Source organism: Grammomys surdaster, unplaced genomic scaffold, assembly GCF_004785775.1.
Source record: "Grammomys surdaster isolate TR1022 unplaced genomic scaffold, NIH_TR_1.0 125780, whole genome shotgun sequence".
In the NCBI taxonomy this organism is placed as follows: Eukaryota; Metazoa; Chordata; class Mammalia; order Rodentia; family Muridae; genus Grammomys; species Grammomys surdaster.
Window position 1 is genome coordinate 3,309,298 of NW_021620611.1, and position 19,213 is coordinate 3,328,510.

A 19,213-nucleotide genomic window follows, 5' to 3' on the forward strand; every position below is an offset into this window, starting at 1 on the left:
ACATAACCATGTTTTGACAGATTGGTGTTGATTACGTTTATAAAACCTCCTGGGAGCTGTTGGCTGCTGAAGTAGGACGCTGTGGTGGATGTTGGCCTCAGGATGGAAATGGCAGCCTGGTCAGCCCCACTGGACAGCTCATATCATGGGCCTGGGAGCTGACCACACGGTGGTCCTGCTTTTAGGCACACACGTATGTGTGTTCCCTTCAGTCCATGACTGTTGCATCAGTGCCTCCTCTCAGAGCTTCAGTGTCCATATGTATTTCAAGCTGGACTTCTCAAACTTTTGCATGCTGTTCAGAATGTCTTCCCCCAAAACTCAGGTTCTTTCATAAGTGTCTGACCTAATTTGGAAACAGAACTGTCTTTCACGGGTTGCAACACTATAGAATTCACTATTTATGACAGTAGATAGGGTCTTAGTTTACCACTATTTGCTATAGAACAGAACTCTGATGAAATAGGATGTCCAGCAGTTAGATTTCGCTTGTGAAAAGTGTGCGTGTATGTGTGTGTGTGTGTGTGTGTGTGTGTCATTCCTGAAGTGAAAGGAGCAGCAGGACACAAAAATGTGAAGACAGAGAGAAAGGCCTTTAGACAGGAGGCACCTGGGACTGAAGGAATGGCTCAGTGGTTAAGAGCACCTGCTGCTCTTCCAGAGGACCAGAGTTTAGTTCCCACCACCCATGTCAGGTGACTCACAACTCTAAATCTTTCCTATAAATCATAGAGGACATTCCTAAGTAGATACATGCAAATTCCAGACTCACACCTCTCAGCAGAGTGGAAGGTGACATGGGTGTGGCCTGGACATGTGTACAGAGCAAGAGGGGCATCATGTAGAGAAAGCTTGGACTCCACCTCATTCTCCTGTGTGACAGACTGTTCTGAGGAACCAAATTAATGTCACATATTAAGGAAAGGAAACTACAGTGAGTGCCACTTACACACTCTCAGTGTAAGAATCTGCTTTGATTTGACTTTAATTAAGTGATGTGTTTTGGATTTATAAAATTTTCTCTTCAGAAACCAACAAACTTACTTTTAAAGGTACAATTTGACTGCATGAGAATGTCAAGATGAAAGTCATACATTGATCATCAGAGATCAAGTTAATTTAGGAAGGCTGTACACGTGTAATATTCTTTGATAGAAAAGCCATAGAAGACAATGTTCAGAACAAAGACTAAATGATGTTTCAGTCTGTGAGTGCACTTAGTCACCTTCAATGAAGCATGTTCTCCCCATCCCACAAGCAGAGTTCAGATGATGAAGAATGTTCAGCGAAAGGCAGAAATCGGCACATTGTTGTCAGTAAAGCTGAACTCAGCAACTCCATCGAAGTCCTGGAGAGCTTCAAACTGGCCAGGGAGAGCTGGGAGCTACTCTACTCTCTGGAATTCCTTGACAAAGGTGAGCGTGTGCTTGTCGTCATCAACATCGTGTAATCTCTTAGTGTCAGCTCTCCAAGCTCAGTGAGCCGGCTCTAGGCATTCCCGCATTTCATAGGATGCGTTTTTGGACAGGAAACTATTCCACTACTATTGAGATAACCACCCATTCATCTCTGAGCCCCTACTAGACCAAGAATTACCATCAGGGTTGGGGCAGAGTGAGCAGGACGGTGTTTGGTTTCTCCCTGTGTTTGTATCTCTCCCGTCTACTTCATGCTGTTCCCCTTCTCCCTCAGGTGCCTAGGTTCAGCAGTGCAAAATACAGGCAATGTGGGTTTTGTCTGCCATCAGCCCCGTTGCCTTGGAAAAATGGAGATTCTGTCTTGAGACAGAATCTCACTATGTATCTCTGACTGGCCTGGAACTTGCTATGTAGACCAGGCTGGCCTTGAACTGACAGATCCTCCTGACTCTGAGTTTGCTAGCAAGTAATTTTTGCTTTCCTGTGAAAATGGGGGTTCATTAATTTCCTGCTAGGCAGTGACCATGTGTCCCTTGGCCTTCTGTCACATGGCCAGGCATCCCCATGTCAGGCAGGTTGTATTATATTCTCTAAGAGAAGATAGTTTCTTTTGTTGTATTTATTATTGTGGATGTGTGTGTGTGATTATTTTGAAAGAAATTGTCTTTAGTTATAAATCGTCCTTTTTTAAAAAAGATAAATGGGCTATAGTGTAACTACATAAGGCATTGTCTTAGAACACAGAGCAAGATACGTGGGGTGATCATGGGAAGTATACTTCTTGGAACATAACACATGCTTACAGATGCTGGTGTTTAGAAACCCTGTGGGTTGGTGCCATACCCTCAGTAGGCACTTGCCACCTGGCCTGATGGCCTGGGACCTGTGAGGTGAAAGGAGAGAACTGAGTCTTGCTGTTGTGTTCCCCTCCCCACCTGCACCGTGGTGCACACGCACGCCTAAGTAAATACAGTGTGCAAAAGGAGTCATTGCATGTCAGTGAGAAGTGTCCCTGGCTTTACTGCCGACCAGGAAGTCTAGAGCAGTGGTGAGAGGATCCGTCCATCTTTTATTAGTGTGTGTGTTTTCCCTTTGCTGCCTCCGTGTTTACCAGTGTGGGTGAATTTGCTTTTGAATTCTCACATAGAATTTACAAGAATTTGTTTGGCTTGGAAGACGGACACCTGGCTGTGGCTAAGAATCTTCCTCACAGATATGATCATCTACCAGGTAGAGTGACTGCTGTCTGTGTAGGGTGGGACGCTGCAAGCTGGGCTTAGCATAAGGGATGCACTCTCCTTCTCTGAGGCTAGTCCACTGCCTCACAGCTTGGAGTATTTTGTGGTTGTGAGGTTGTAATCCACTTTCATCTCCAGTGTCTCACTGTGACACCTTGGTGACTTTTGTTATGTCCAGTCATGTTCCTGTTGTCCTTGTGCAAGAACTCCCCGTGCACACTGAAGATGGCATAAGTGATTCTCAGTGTTTGTAACTAATGTTTTTCCATTTTAAACACCTTATAGAATCTTCGGTTTCCTTATAGCGTTTAAATAGAATTTGCTTATGTTACTTTTCTACCACCCACCCGCCCCTTTGTGCCCTTCCCCCTCTGTCATCATAAAGCTCTGTTACCCTCCCTCTCTCAGCTCTTTCTCTTACTTGTGGTCCCCTTTCTATTCTCATGACTCTGCCTGCAGTACCCGCATATGAGAGAGAACATGTAGTGTTTGGGTATTTGAGTAGGGGTTACCAAAGAAAGCAGTGTTTTTACCTCACTGGAAGATGACCTGTTGAAGCATTCTGTCCCTCTTTGCTGCCATGCAGCCTGCTGCAGTTCCTGTCGCTACCCGAATGGGGAGAGTAGACAGTTGCTACCCAGATGCTGACACGGACAGCTTGCTGCTTCTGTCCTTCATAAGAAGTGAGCTGGTTCTATAGAAACGGTGTATCTAAAATGTGCTTTATCAGAAATACTGTGCTAGTTTGTGTGTGCATTCATGTGTTCCTGTGGAGAGCAGAAAGCAGCCTTGGGTGTTATTTTTCCTCAAGGGCTGTCCATCTTGATTTTTGAGACGGGATCTTTTACTGGCCCAGGGCTCCATGAGACCCAGGCATCTACCTGTCTGTTCTCTTGAATGCATGCAACCATGATCAACTTTACCTACAACTCCAGTTCTAGGGATCAAACTCAGGTCTCCATGCGTGTGGTACAAACACTTTACTAGCTGAGCTGTGTTCTAGTCTACTCTGTTATTTTATTTGCTTTTAAGAGTTCAGAAAGTCTTTGTACAGTTGCCTCTCAGTATTGTATGTTCACCACCTATAGATTAAACCCAGTGTGGATAACAATATTTGAACAACAAATTGTGGCCCTACTAAACCTATGCAGACTTTCCCCTTCATCATTATTTTATAATGTAGCATTTATTTTAATTATCTTAGTAAACTAGTGGTAATTGCAAGTGTATATAGGTTATTTGCAAACATATTAGTGTCTTAGAGTAGGGACTTGAGCATATCTTGGTGTCCATGGGGTTCCTGGAGCTAATCTACCGAGGATTCCTAGGGATGGCTGCTCTAAGCTTCACCTAGCATTACTTAGATTCTCTTGCTAAGTCCACCTCTCCTCCAGAGATGATCATGTAAGTGTCTTACAGATACTCGCTACTTCTTGCATAATAAACTCAGAAGTATGTGTGTATGTGTGCGTGTGTGTTGCATGTGTGTGTGTGTGTGTGTGTGTGTGTATGTATTTTAATGTCAATGCTTCCTGCCTTTGTCTCTTTCCAAGGGTCAATATAAGAAGGCAATAGCCAGTCTGCACCACTTAGCAGCTCTCCAAGGATCCCTTTCTCAGCCACAGATCACAGGACAGGGGACTTTAGAACACCAGAGAGCACTCATCCAGCTGGCAACCTGTCACTTTGCTCTGGGGGAGTACAGAGTGAGTACTGGAGGCTCATATGGCATTCTCAAAGGCACCAAAGCTCCCTGGGACATCTCTCCTCTGTAGTGGTTTTTCAGGTCGATGCTTCCTTGAGTTTGACTTAACCAATCAGAAACTGTTACATAATTTGCTGCTGAAAATCACAATGATCTTGTTTTACTTGGTGTTTCTATAGTGTAACTTCCCTCAAACTGGGTTTTAGTATTATTTGTTTATTGTTCTATTTTTTGACACAAGGTATCATATATCCCAAACTGTCTTTACAGTTGCTATGTAGTTTAGAGATAGGCGGTATATATGCTTATTAGTATATACAAAGTTAGGGCATTTTTAACAGTGAAGAATAGATTAGTGTTCTCTCCATTTCATAGACTTAATCTGACTGTGGCTTCCTCTGTGTCCACTGTTGGCCACTGAACAGGTGTCATGGGTTTGACTGACTTCCATGCACACAGGCTGCCGCTGCTCTGCTGTAGATGTTTGCAGTTGTGTTTATTGGTTTCAGTTTAGCACTTTGGGTTAGTACCTGTGGTCTTGTCTCCTGCAGATGACATGTGAGAAAGTCCTGGATCTGATGTGCTACATGGTGCTCCCCATACCAGATGGAGGGAAGTCCCAGGAAGAGCCATCCAAAGGAAAACCCAAGTGTAGAAAAGGTACAGTATACAGTGAGGTTTTACTCTTTGACCATGGCGTTTCTGCAGAGTTTCAGGCCCTGTGCTGAGATATAGCATGTTTCCTAGTGAGATTATACCACACTGTACTGTGGAAAAGTGAGATCACACCACAGTGTACTTTGGAAAACTAAGGGTTCTTTTGGCTGTAAATCTGTATCCTCCAAAACTGACTTCCACTCCATGAGTTTGTTATTGCTGAAGGACAGCTTCCCTGTGTTGCCTAGCACTAGCAGAGCTTGAGAGACTAATCAGTATGCCTCTTGGGTTGTCACTGTATCCCTCCAGGGACATTTTGAGCTTTAACTGTTTCCATACTGCTTGAAAAAACTAATATGTAGCTAACAATATAAATTTCCACCTAAGAAGTTCAAAGTACATATGCAAGCTAACTGTAAAGTAGAAGAGGGAAGCAATAATAACTAGAGCAGAGTCAACACAATAAAGAAAATGAGTAAAATCACAAGTTATTTCTGTGGAAATATACAGGAAAGTACTAGCATTCTAACAAGATTGATCGATCCAGATGGTGTCCACAAACTATCAATACCAGGTATAAAAAGGCAGTACCACAACACATCCTGGTTATGTCAGAAGGACTGTAAGAGAGCAATCTGTGGACAACTTTATGCCAAGAAATAAAAAATCCTAGATGCAATAGGAAAGTTCTGATGAGCACAACTTACAAAACAAGACACAAAGTGAAACAGAAAAAAAATCTGTTATTGTGACAAAAGGAAATTAAATTTGATATTTAAAACAAAACAACAACAACAGTAAAATCTTTGCACAAAGAAAATGTCAAGTCCAAATGGCTTTTATCAAGAGCTTAAGGAGAAAATGTCACTAAAAGCTCTTTCACAGAGTAGGGTGTGGTTCTGGACTCATTCTTTAAGGCCAGCCTGACTCTTACATATAAAACCAAATGAGGTCTTCAGTGAGTGAGTACTACAGGTCAGTCTCTGTTATATACACATGCAGATGTTGGGTATGTGCAGGTACAGATATTGGATTCTATGGACTATTAGCAGGTCAGATGAGCAGTGACTAACAGTGACTCCTCAGGACCAGTGTACCATAACATATAACAGAACAGCAGTGTGATTCCCTGCTTAGCAGATTGTGGGAGAAAAGGCACAATTGTCTTTATAGATGAAAAGTTTAGAACTAATTTGTAATTTTAAACAATTTTAGCAAACTAGGCAGAGGAGGAGATTTCTCTGGTACCACCTTTAACTATAAAATGTTGAATGCTTCTTTCTAATACAAAGGTTTGTTGATCGCCACTAAAGTTCACCAAGCAGCAGGTACTAGCCCAAACATCAGACAACAAAAAAGAATGATGGCATACAAATTTTAAAAGATTACCCAGCTTTGTGACCTTAACTCAAAAAATAAATAAATCAAAAGACTCCACAGATACTAGTTTCTTAATTCACAGCGCACATTTGCTTATGTTTGTAGAAAAGCCTAGAGGATCTTCTGAAAGCTACCAAAATTAATAAGTAAAATTTCTAAAACATTTCAATGTAAAAGCAATTAAATTTGTGCATGCTGATAAGCTTTAAAAAATGGAAATGTTTAGTTATGGTTTAAAATGACATTTAAAAAATCAAGTATATAGATAGAGAGACACACAGGTCCTCCATGGGACACTTCTGAGAGAAAGGAAAACAGCCCTTGAGATGACGCCACGTGGTTGCTCATGGGCAGACTTGGTCCTGTTAAAGTGCTAATCACTCCCCCAGGTGCATTCGTAGATTCAGTGTGATCCCAACCAAAACCCAACAGGCATTTTTTAAAAGTAAAAACTTTGAGTGTAAATTTGAAATTTTGTATATATGGAAGTACAATTCAGAATAGTGAAAAAAATTTTGAAAAAGAAACCATTGTCAGCTGAACATAAAATTTTCTATATAACTATAATTAGTAAGACACTATGGGCAAAATATAAGCAAAGGAATAAAGTATCAAGAAGTAGACCAGTGGGCTGGAGAGATGGCTCAGTGGTTAAGAGCACTGACTGCTCTTCCAGAGGTCCTGAGTTCAATTCTCAGCCACCACATGGTGGCTCACAACTATCTGTAATGGGATCTGATGCCTTCTTCTGGTGTGCATGATGACAGCATACTCAAAGTCAATCTATCTATCTATCTATCTATCTATCTATCTATCTATCTATCTATCTATCTATCTATCTTTAAAAAAGAAGACGTAGACAAACACAGATAGCCCAAAAGATTCTCAATGAAGACACCAAAGTAGCTAGCTGAGTGGGAAGAGGGAGGCCTCTCAACACACAGGAGCAAGGAATTTGGAACACGTTTGAATCAATCTGTCCCTCTGACTATCACTACCAGGTATCTCTGGATCAGGAACACATGTGACTGGTAGCCTTGGCTCAGCCTGACATCAAGGTTAGTTGTGAAGCTGTAGTGTAGTTAAAGTAGTGGTGTAGCATTGACAGAGGTGTTGAAAAATGGCACTGAACAGAAAGCTGAAGATCAGGTTATAGTACAGTTCAGAGGGTGTAAAAGACAACAACGATATTTGCCATTCTAAATTTTACATGTGAATTAAAACTTAGAAGCTTTTAGAAGAAATTTTGAAAGAAAATCTTCATGTCTTCTAGTTAGAGAAGGACCTAGGTTACAAAGAGTGCAGACTGTTAGGAGGCATTGGTAAATATGATCAGATTAAACTTAAAATGCCATCAGGAGACTGGTCAGAAATAGAAGATAAGTCACGGACTGACACAAGATTATGCAGCAACTACAGTCAATACAAATGTGGCATCTAGAAGTTTCAGTGAGATCCTTCAGGTGAATAAAACACAGCCAGTCAGTATGTCCAAGGAGAATAAGTAAAGAAACTGTGGACAGTCGTCAGCAGAAATTGCTGCCCGGCCTGTCAGTGACCTGAGCCTTTGAGACGGGCATGGTGAAGCACAGTTCTGCAGGAACAGACTGCAGAAACCAAGACTGCTCAGCGCTGGTCCTCAGTGGGGCTGATAGAACACATGGTCCCCGTGCTTGGAAAGTGAGTAAATACGGAGCAGTTGGCTTTGCCAGGATGGGTGCCTCATTCCCCTGCTCTGAACCTCATCCCTAGACGCTGCCTTATATCAGTGGTTTCCAGACTGGGTCATGAGTTCCAAAGAGAAATGCTTCTTTCTGATGGAATGAAATATTCTTGCCCTTCGAGCACAAAGGATAAATACTGAAAATGATGAATGTTTCATTTTAGATGTATCATGTGTTATAGAAGATCCCTATCTATAAAAAGACATTTCTTCCATGGTACTTCTTGCCTCTGACTAGAGGAGGATTTAAGATATAAAGAGCACAGGCCATAATGAAAAAGATTGAGATCTTGATTTAAAAGGCATTGCTTAAAGTTTTTCCCACAAGTACACATGAAGTCATATATAAATGTGTTTGAGCAAACATTGTGTTTTATAGTGAGAACTTAGAAATCCTATGACCCAGCTGTGGGATCTGTGACTTTTTATATATGTGTAAACAGTAGAATACCTTGTAATCCTAGAAATTCTTTGTTGACAAACCTGAAACACAGAACATAGAATACAGAAGCCAGTTTGCAGAAGATGCATACGTTATGATACCTTTTGACATAGTAGACTGAAAACATGCCTGACATTTTTGTGTTGTTTCTAAATGCAAACATGTACAGAGGCATCCAGATTACATAGGAGTTGCAGGAACATGCAGAGTGCATAGAAATGACAGCTTACTACACTCAGAATAGTATCTACCCCTGGAGCAGCAAAAGAGGATGGCATCAAGGAGCCCCCTAATGGCTTTGTCATAATTTGTATTAAAGTCTTTAAAAGTCGAAGCCAGATGTTAGCATTTTATAAAATGTCAGATGTTAGGAGAGCTCTTGCACATGACCTAGGTTATGTTCCCAGGACTTACATGGCAGCTTATAATTATCGGTAGCGCCTCTTCCAGGAGATCCAACAACCTCTCTGACCTCCACAGGAACTGAACACATGTGGTGCATGTACATATATATACAGGCTAAATATTTATACACATGCAGAAGCTGAGTGACAAGCACATTGGGTTTGTGAGGTTTCCCTTGTATAACATTGTACATATTTGAAATATAATAATTATTTGATAGAGTAGGAAAGAAAATGGAGAAATGAACTCTAGAGATCAAAAACCAATGTCATCATTACAAAATTAATTGTTGTCTGCTGTGTCTTGAATTCTGTGACTTGTTTATCTTACTGAAGGAGCATGTGAAACATTTGTCTGTCAAAACTGTTGTCTTTGATGGTGACCTTCACTAACAGTCTGGCCTCGTGGTAGGTTTGGATCTGAAGCTTCTGCCCTGTACCAGTAAGGCTATTATGCCGTACTGCCTGCACTTGATGCTGGCCTGCTTTAAGGTGAGCTTAAAATGGGATTAGCAAGAAGCACACTCCTTTTGAAATGCTCCTGATGGACCTGCATGATTTAAGACCTTTGATCATACTGTACTGTACTTCTGCAATGCATGGGAAAAGCTTGTGGGCTAGGAATTAGCAAATGGGTTTTGGTTTTGGTTTTATATTTAATTCAGCCACGCTAAGCAAAGGTGAGTAGAAAATAAGCCCTGTCCTTGAGAAATGTATAATAAATTGTAGGACAGACAAGCAAATCTCCTTGCCTGTTATGATAAAAATTTTGATGTTGTATATGTCAGAATGTGTTAACTACAGAAGAAGGCAATATAAATATTGGGGTCACCAGTGTATGAGGAGTTAATTCTTTTAGACATGAGGGTCAGCACTATCAAAGGCCTAGTAGCACTGGAAAGGCTCCAAGACTCTTGAACGCACCACAGCCCTTGACTACAGTAGAACTACTATAGTGCCTTGGGGTCTGGGTATAGCTGTTTCAGTAGGCTTGTGTGCAAAAGGCAACAGAACAGGTTACTGCTTTATGCAGTAGTCCTGGGATTTTATGCACCTGTCCATGTCAAGCCAAACACTTTATTGCTTGCTGTCTTTCCTTCATCCAAGCTCCGTCATCTCCAGCCCTTCTTGCCCATCTTTCCACTCATAGTTGTCCCCTTAAAAGATATCTCTAAGGTTGAGGAGAAAGTTCAGTTGATAGCATGCTTGCCCAGCATCCATGAACCTGGGACTGCATAAACTGGGCACAGTGGTACACACCTATAATCCCAGCACTTGGGAAGTAGAGGCAGGAAGATCAAAAGACTAAGCAGATCCTCAGCTATCTAACAAATGTAGGGCCATCCTGTGATTCCTGAGACCCTGTCTCAAATACATAGGACAAGAATAAAACAGTAACAAAATTCCTATTTATTCTCTTCATTGTGTAGGAATACTCAACCTTCTGTATCCCTGATTCTCAAACTCAGACACTCCCAGTTTACCTGCTCATGTCCAACATTGATCTAAAAACTTGTCACCTGCTATGCACAGCCCTCAGAGGGAGCCTGGGACGTCTTTAGAACCCACCCTTCTTAGAAGACTGTGGTGTCCAACAACAGTTTTATTGTCTTAATAATAATGGTTTATGGCATATACTGATGTACAGAGCCCCTTTTTAGGAGATGATATTTATTATGGGCTATATTTCCTGGATTTATTTCTTCTATATAAAACTTTGTCTTACAGCTGAGGGCTTTTACAGACAACAGAGACGACATGGCGCTGGGCCATGTGATTGTTCTGCTCCAACAGGAATGGCCACGGGGAGAGAACCTTTTCCTGAAAGCCATCAGTAAGATTTGCCAGCAAGGAAATTTCCAGTATGAGAACTTCTTCAGCTATGTTACAAGTATCCTTCCTCTGGACTAAGCTCAGTTGCTTCTGAATGTTTAGCACAAGGGCATCGGACACTGTGACCCGTTCCGCTTTTACTGTTTGTGGGGAAAAGGAGGAATAGGGGTTAGAAGTAGAGCTGTGGCAGTTCTTTGTAAAACTCAGCACCAGTTCAGATCTGAGTCAAGGGATCAGGACAGTCGGCGCCTGTGCTGTTGTTCACTTCTATGACTTCCAAGAAGACAGCCAAGATGCCTACAGTTAAAATAGCCTATGGGTTCTTGGCCAGCCCAGAGCAGTTGAGTTAGCATAGACCTTGGCCTTTATCTGTGGAAAAATGTCCCCAGTGGCCTCTCCTGGGACAGAGGCTGCCCCTGGGATCAGGTGTTAGTTTGCACTGGGCCTGCACCACCACACCTGCCATAGGCTATGCTAATGAGGCCAAGTTGCTCTGTGAGTTGGGCTGTACTCAACTTCACATGTTTGTAAGGAAGACAGCCTTTGAACCGAGGATACTCCCCCACCCCCATTTGGTTGCTTTCATTTCTTTGATTTTGATAGTACGGTCTCTCAAATTGCAGGATATGTGTACTACATATGGCCCAGTGCCTGATCAGCTTTTTTTTTTTTTTAGTATTTTTTTAAAAGACTAATGAAAATTACATAACTTTCCCCCAGAAGAATGCATCATCTGACATTGTCTGTGGAATTCTCTGGATTCTCAGACATCTGAAAGACCTTGTCTGCTGGGTCTGAAGTAATAATCTTCCTTTGTCTAACTCATATTCTGTCAGCTAGACGATCCCTCCCAGCTCCTACTATCTGCTGTCTCTTGTAATTTTTTACTAAGAAATTGCTCGTATGGCCGTACAGAATCTGTTTAATTATCTCCCGGGAAACCGTGTGCCAGTGCTTTCCAGTTTGATGGGTCTGAAGCTTGAGCACATGCAGTCCGTGAAGACATGAGTCTCTCATGTCACTGAGTGATGGCGCCTTCCCAGCCTGGCAGATCTTGTGCGATGAGTTTCTTTTCATAGGGCAGTTTGGTTAGTGTAAAAGTCAGCATCTGGATCAGGAGTTCTTAGTTGGCGAGTGATAAGCGGCTCTTTATCTGCTGAGAGCTGTTTCATCTTACCTGCTGGTTGACCTGAATGTGGCCGCAGACATTGATATGCTGGAGGAATTTGCTTATTTAAGGACCCAGGAAGGAGGGAAGATTCATCTGGAATTACTCCCAAATCAAGGAATGCTCATCAAGTAAGCAGATGATCTTTTGTTCTTCGAAGCCCACTGTTCATGTGCTGCATGACTTATTTGTACATTTCTGTACCTTTCAGAAATTTAGTGGAAAGGATTCCAAACTGGTCTCAGTTTGCAAGGGTCTACTTGTCCTGGGTGTCTTAAACACGTGCATTTCTTAGCTACATTGCTGGGGGAAAATGTTGCTTAAACTGGGATATTTTTGTTACTTTGGAAATTTTTTACTAGACAGAAATTTCTGTATGTCTTTTCCTTTCCGAAATTTAGTATTCATTTCTGATTAGACAGGAAGTGATTTAACTAAAAGCAGCTATGCTGGACATTGTACTGGTTTGGAGGATCTACAGGTTTTTACTTAGAAACTGTCTTAAGCTTTTCTGAGCTTCCTCATTGCTTGTGCAATGCAAAGCAAATTAGCTGGTTCTAGTGCCTCTAAAACACACCTGCTCCCCAAAAATGATTGTGGAAGTGTATCCTCAGTGTGCCCCTGAACCCTTAAGCTACTACAGAAACCCCAGGTTACCTTAGATGAAAACATCAAGTTAGAGACCGCTCATGATGTTTAAATAGCTCATAAACCCTGCTTCTCTGCTCGGTCCACACTGCAGTTTGGCTAATAGATCCTCTGTACTGTAAGCACCATGTGCATACTTCCTTCCTCACTTCCTGCATACTCAGTGTGTTTGTAAGTCAGTGTCAGTTACACCAAGAGACTGAACCCAGAACAGCAAGAGTGCATTACTGTACCTGGAAACGTGCTTTGTCCTTCAGTTTGGGCAGAAGCAAGTTTTTAATTACTGAAAGCAAACGTCCTTACTTTGCTCTGTCTTCGTAGACTTAGGGCTGTTGGAGGATAGAGGTAAGAAATGCTTATGTTGGATTTCTGTAACTTAGGAATTTGGCCTAGAGTAGCATCCCGTCTTTATTGTGTTTTAACAAGAGTAGGACCTAGTAGAATCTGTCCTAAAAAACAGAAAGAAGACTGGGAGCTCCCCTCCCCATCCTGTAAGTGATATTGCATGCCTTAAACAGTTCCAGTGAGGAGCTAAGGAGATGTTGAGGGGCATATGAGGGCTTTGTAGACTCGATGGCTTAGTCAGGTTGCCCTGCACACTGTCCTCTCCCCTTGTCCATTGACTACTTTGATTATGAACCAAAGTCATGGGGACCTAACTGCATGGTTCCAAGTGTTGTTAACCACGTGTAAGAATAGGTCACTTGTATATATGGAAACCTAGGTAACCCCCATTCTGTAGGGACTTCTAGGTTCTGAAATTGATTATACTAACATGTCTTTAGCAAAGCTTTTTAGTTAAATAACCCACCATTCAGAGTGCTATATTATAGCTGGTCCTAGTGTCAAACTGTCCCTACCAAGGGTCAGTCTGCAGAGGACTAAGAGACTGTCTCAAGCAGTGTGAAGGAATGACTCTATAAACCTCAACAGTTGAACTCTAGCCTCACTATACTGGGCCTTTCTGCTTTCCCCATATTCTCTTGATTTGAACAGTGTTATCCTGCAAATAGTCCCTAGGACCTGGAATTTAAAGTGGAGATATATCAGTTGCCCAGATAGTGTCACTGGAAGAGTGAGTTGTACAAGGAGGCATCTGTCTTGATTTCCAAGGCCCTCCCACTTTGGTCCACCAAAATCTCCTTGAACTTCCTATAGAAGATAAGCCTCCTACAAACCACAGTTGACTTGGCTTTGACACAGGACTAGTGATCTGACCTTGTAGGAATGTTCTCTGTGAGGTCTCAATATGAATTTGAAATCTGTATTTCAGATAATATCTACCTAAATGACACCAAGAGACTCAAACTGCATAAGACAGCTTTGACTGACTGAGGTGTGATTAGACTTTTGAATAAAACTATCTATATTCCTTTTCCCTTTGGGTTCCAAACAAATTCTCTGAAGCCATTGCAGACCTTTTGGGTGGTCCCTCCAGATGAGTGGCAGAGATGTTGTGAGCTGTGTACCTCTCCTCCCCTTGGGGTAAGGTTGTGAGTCCGTCCTAGTTGTAGCATCTCGGATGCAAGCAGGTACAGTACAAACATCAGGCACTTGGTGCCAGGCCAAAAGGAGACATCAGTTCTTCATTTGTTATATAGATATGTTGTTCTGATTTTTGTTAAATTAGAGAAATGTTTCTGAATGCTGATATTCACAGTACCATAGTTGCATTAGACTGCATCAAAATGGGAAAAAAGATATTCTCTGGGGTGACTACCAGCTAATGTGCTAAATCTTTATTACAGAATTCTGCAAAACCATGGGTCCCAGCCTTGTTTTCCTCCCAAATCTGAAACTCACCCTTTCTTTATTGAAAACGTTGCCAGCCCTTCTGAGCCCTCTTTTGAAGGGCCTTTCAGCTCAGGGCTTCAGTCCTGCCAGAGGTGGCTAGCCAGCATCTCCAGGTGTATTTCTGGGGCACGTGGGCATGGGAAGAGTGAGTGACGGAGGCTGGGTTTTGATCAGACCTTCTCAGATGCTACCTTCCCCACTACCATCTCAGCTCCCTCCTCCTCACTGATCCAAATTACAAGTGGGCAGAGCTCTGGGATCAGCAGCCAAGACGCCTCTAGACTGGCACCAGCAGCGGGTGCGGTGGGTCCCTCAGCTTCTCCCAGTCCCTTGAAGACACCACAGCCAGGGGCTTGTGGAGGTTAAAAGTTTCTGTACAGTCCGCTTCTAGTCTCGTGTATCTTCTCCGGAGTGTTGTTTTTGCAGTGCAGGGTGAGCTGGTGTGGGTGTTTGAATGCTGCTGTTTGCTGTTTTTTAAAGGCCTTCTAGCCCTCCCATGGGGTTACTGCAGCAGGAATTCTTACCTGTGCTTCAGCCCAGCATACAGACTGCTGACAGGTACCAAGTGGAAAAACACCTGCTCATAGTGTGCTGTTTGTCACATGTTTTCCCGCCCATGGTTTCAGCTCTTTGTCCCTCGGTGCTCTTTTTCATGCTTTATTTATTTGTTTTTAATTTGTTCTGCATCCCTCGGCAAACCATCTGGTTGTAAATATTGTAACATGTTTAATTTTTTTTCCATGAGTTGCCAGTGTGTTTGTGTTGAATTTAAAAATCATTATGGATCTGGGGAGGGAAACACGTTTGATAAACCTGTGTTAGACTAAGTATTAGAGGAAGCGCTAAGCTGCGATTCTGTTTTGATAAAATGCAAGGATTTGGGTCATAAATATTTAAGGACCTTGACATACATGTGCCACAAGTAATCTTTATTGTACATTTCCATATTAATGATCAGGACTTTTTTTGCTCTAAACAGACATTCACTTTCCCTGCCTTAAAGTTTCAGACCTCTGCTTTCTGAACTGGCAATATTTATAGTAAGCTAAAATGATCCCTTTATGGCTAGATTCTCCTGTTCTTAAGCCATAAGACCTAGCTGTATCTCTGTGCCACTTGACACCAGAGTCACACCTGCCATGCTCTGTGCTATTGCATGGCCGTCATGCTGTGCACTTCTCAAACCTACATGCTGTATACCCAAGCTGTAGGCACCAGTGCAGTCAGTCATCGCGTGGGGAGCGTGACTGGAGTTGACATCATCCAGACTTGCATAGAGGCTCTGATGCATACATACTGAGTTGTGTTGTGTTAACGTGTGGAAACAATCCCACAGGACCATGACAAGCAGATATTTACTTGTTCTTTTGTAGCATTAGGGGAGAATTTGTCCTCTGTCCTATGGCCTGCAGATAGTTATAACTTGTACTTGGCTCAATTCTGGGGTGCAGTCCAGGGACCGAGGTTAGAAGTTTCTCAAGGCACCATAGAGCAGTGGGCATCAGTCTGTGCCCAGCAGGACCCAGACCTTTAACCCTCAGACACCTAGCTGAGTTAACCAGCTGGACTTGAAATGTCCATGCACAACTGTGTTTTCTCGTGGCCCTGCTGTCTTCCCAAAAAGCCCTTTAAAGCGTCTGGGCTGTTGACAGTGGTTTGTTTTCTCTAGTCTAAACACGACAGTTTTCCTGCTGCACTGTGGGGCTGTGACTCTGCTCACTTCCTATGTAATAACGTGACTTAGAAGCACAGCATTTAGAGTGGTACCACAGCCTCAGTTTTCTCACTAGTTGGAAACTTGGTGACTCGGAGGAGAGTCACGGGATGGGGGGAACAGAGGTGGCTTTTGTTTGTCTGAAATTGTCACATTCCCAAATTAGCAGCCAAAACTCCTCCTCTGTTTGTGGTTGAGTCCACCGACTTTTGCTGGACTTTTCTTTTCCTCTGTTGATTTTGTTGTCCTTATTTCTGGGGTTCTGTTTGTCCTTCCCGTCCTAACGCACGGCTCTTGGGGCACAGTTAGACACCTCTTGGCTTTTGCTCCCACTTACCCCACCCACAGCTGAGCGAGCACAGGGATAGCTCTACTCTTCACAGAACCTCACAGGCAGAGATTGTTCCCTTCCAGCCTGTGACACGGGTCTGTCTCAGGACAGAAGTCTGCATGGACACTGCACTCAGAGGACCTGCCCTGCCCTGGCTCCCTGGGAATAGATAGGCCTGCACCCGGGGACCCAGCGACTGGAGAGGCCTGAGCTAATCTGCACCTAGCGGCCATGGAAGGCCTTCCCTGAGAGCTCCTTGGTGACTGGGATGTGCTTCCCTCTTCCTACCATCGTCTCTCTGGTCTGTGGCCTGGTCTCCAGCACAGTGAGGCCTGTGAAGGTGGAACCTAAAGCTCCCCGGGGCATTGCTTTGTGTGAGCTTCAGGAGGTCAGAGTCGAAGCAGGTGACACTTACCGTTTGGCTGTGTAAAATGACCCAGTCTAGAACAGGGAGGATATCTGCCTAATACTGAGACTGAGAAAAACGGTCAGGAGTGGTTATCTGGTTTTAGCTTTTCTTTTTAAGTTTGGTTTAAATGTGTGACTATACTTAGCTATGAGGCAGGCTGATTCCTATCCAGGTAACACAAGGTCACGCTGCTGCTTTTAACCGTGGTCTCCTGTTTCCCTTTCGCTGACCTCAGGCACCACACAGTCACTCGAGGCATCACCAAAGGTGTGAAGGAGGACTTCCGCCTGGCCATGGAGCGCCAGGTCTCCCGCTGTGGTGAGAACCTGATGGTGGTCCTGCACCGCTTCTGCATTAATGAGAAGATCTTGCTCCTGCAGACCCTGACCTGACAGACCTTCCGGCTACCAGCGGCTCAGCCATGGCAAGCCTGCCAGACCAGGGCTGATGAAGAAGGACAACACCAAGTTCTAACGCCCTTAGTTGCTTAAAAGTCGATCCCCAGAGTGCAGGAAGTTATTTCTATTTTTAAGACTTTAGGTTTTTTAATTTGTACAAAACAAAAGTCAATCCATTTTGTAAATAAAAATCCTAAAACTTTGAAGTTTTTAAAAAAACTTATTTTTAATTTCAAGTAGGGTAATTTGTCTTCTATTTTTCTAATCATATGGCAAGGGGCAAAGATCCAACACAACTGAATGCCGGAATGGATTTTTTTATATTCTTACATAATGGAATATGTTTTCCATGACCTCAGGTGTGTTTTTATTGATATGCTTTGGTAAGTGTTATACATCAAGATAACATTTGACCTTTCGTTTTATGCGCAATTGAACTTGAGCCTGTCCTATCCCTGCTGAAAGTCCACTGCAGGCATGGTACTTTATAGTCTCTGAAAACCCAGGACAAGAAATATCGGTAACAGTAAAGTGCAGGGGCCCCTCTGCTCTGCTGGGGTCTCTGGAAGTCAGTGTGCCTCAGTGCACTCTCCTGGGCCCTTGGAGCCAAACAGCACAGCTTGGCAGTCGTCTGGCACCCCTGCCCTGCCCTGTATTTGCTATGGGACAAAGGATGCACATGGTTAAACACATACATACAGACACACACACACACACAAAGGCAACTAGAATTAGGTTTTCTAGGTGCTGCCACAGACTAGGTTGTTTTGCAGATGTTTCCTAAAAACAAGGAACAGGCATTCTTACTTCTCCCAAATACCACTCTTGTGAATGTTTTGGGTCTTAACCTACTGAGGCATAAACTTCAGGTGTAAAGAATTTTCTTGCTAAATCAATTGTCATGATTGGAATAGTGCTACTCAAAGGTCACTGTGTTCAAACTGGCCCTAACTTCACATTAGTTTAGTGTGCTGTACAGTTAACTATGGTTATTTATAGACTGTCAGTAGGAGTTTCTATTTTTTCATTTCATTTATTTATTTCCTGTTGAGAAGTCTTTATGGGCTCCAGCAAGTACCTTTAAAATACAATGCTGAAGAATAGACAGTAATCTGGAAGAAAAATAAAGTGATTTCGTGATTTGAGTGTTATTGTCCATATTCCATTAATAAAACAGGAACAAAAAGTCACATAGTACCTTATATTTAACAGTTAAATTCCTAATGGATGCCAAGTTCAGATGTGAGTGACATGCCGGGGTCACCTTGGATTCCCTGAGAGTGCCCCCTGCTGGTGTTGTGTTGTACTTTGGAAATAGCTACCTAAGAAGACTAGAAAATAAGTGTGTTGTTTTCTATCTGAAGAAATTTGACATGTGGGAGCCCTCCCCCCATTAGATCCCCACAGACTAGAAGCCTGGGCCAGTGATGTCAAACAGACATTTAGAGATGAACATGAAGGAGGAATGGAGGAGCAGTGCTGGGGAGAGCTGCAAGAGACAGGACTATTAACTAGACCTGGAAAGATAAAGTCAACTTTATTAGATGGATGAATGGCAAATCCTGGTGTATGCTTATAGAAAGAAGGCATTCAAATAGAAGTCTAACAACAAACACACAAGGACTTCGGGTATAGTTTAGTGGTAGAACCTTGTTTAGCATGTTCAAAAGCCCCAACTTTGATTCCTAGTACTGAGGAAATAGTGAGTGTAATCGATGTAAATTATATACATGTATATAAATGGTATAACAAAGCCTTTTAGCTGCTCAGTAAATATGTGCTAATGAACTGCTTATGAACAAGACTCCATCCCCACCCTCACTGAGTTGATAGCTCATGGTCATTGCATCTCTGTGGATTCAGAGTTCTAACCTTGGCCTCCCCCAAACCTCTTGTTCTTTCTTAAACTCCCATAGTAGCCCAGAGCTTGTCCCTGTCGAAGGAGACAGCC

At 42.8% G+C, this 19,213-nt stretch overlaps 1 protein-coding gene across 5 annotated transcripts in view; it reads left to right on the plus strand.

Moving 5' to 3' along the window:
• Positions 1-18,402, plus strand: part of Ints10 (integrator complex subunit 10) — a 30,463-nt gene extending 12,061 nt beyond the window's left edge. The window contains exons 10-19 of one of the 5 annotated variants that reach the window (XM_028789065.1): positions 1,262-1,415; positions 2,566-2,648; positions 4,210-4,362; positions 4,913-5,021; positions 9,380-9,459; positions 10,696-10,858; positions 12,006-12,099; positions 14,024-14,101; positions 14,891-14,968; positions 17,100-18,402. In XM_028789065.1, the coding sequence (XP_028644898.1) occupies positions 1,262-1,415; positions 2,566-2,648; positions 4,210-4,362; positions 4,913-5,021; positions 9,380-9,459; positions 10,696-10,858; positions 12,006-12,099; positions 14,024-14,101; positions 14,891-14,968; positions 17,100-17,256 (1,149 nt within the window). In that variant the 3' untranslated portion in view covers positions 17,257-18,402. Of the gene's footprint in view, positions 1-1,261; positions 1,416-2,565; positions 2,649-4,209; positions 4,363-4,912; positions 5,022-9,379; positions 9,460-10,695; positions 10,859-12,005; positions 12,100-13,889; positions 14,102-14,890; positions 14,969-17,099 lie in introns of those variants that run through there. The other 4 variants (XM_028789062.1, XM_028789066.1, XM_028789063.1 and 1 more) reach the window with 4 other exon arrangements.
• The last annotated feature ends 811 nt before the right edge of the window (positions 18,403-19,213 follow it).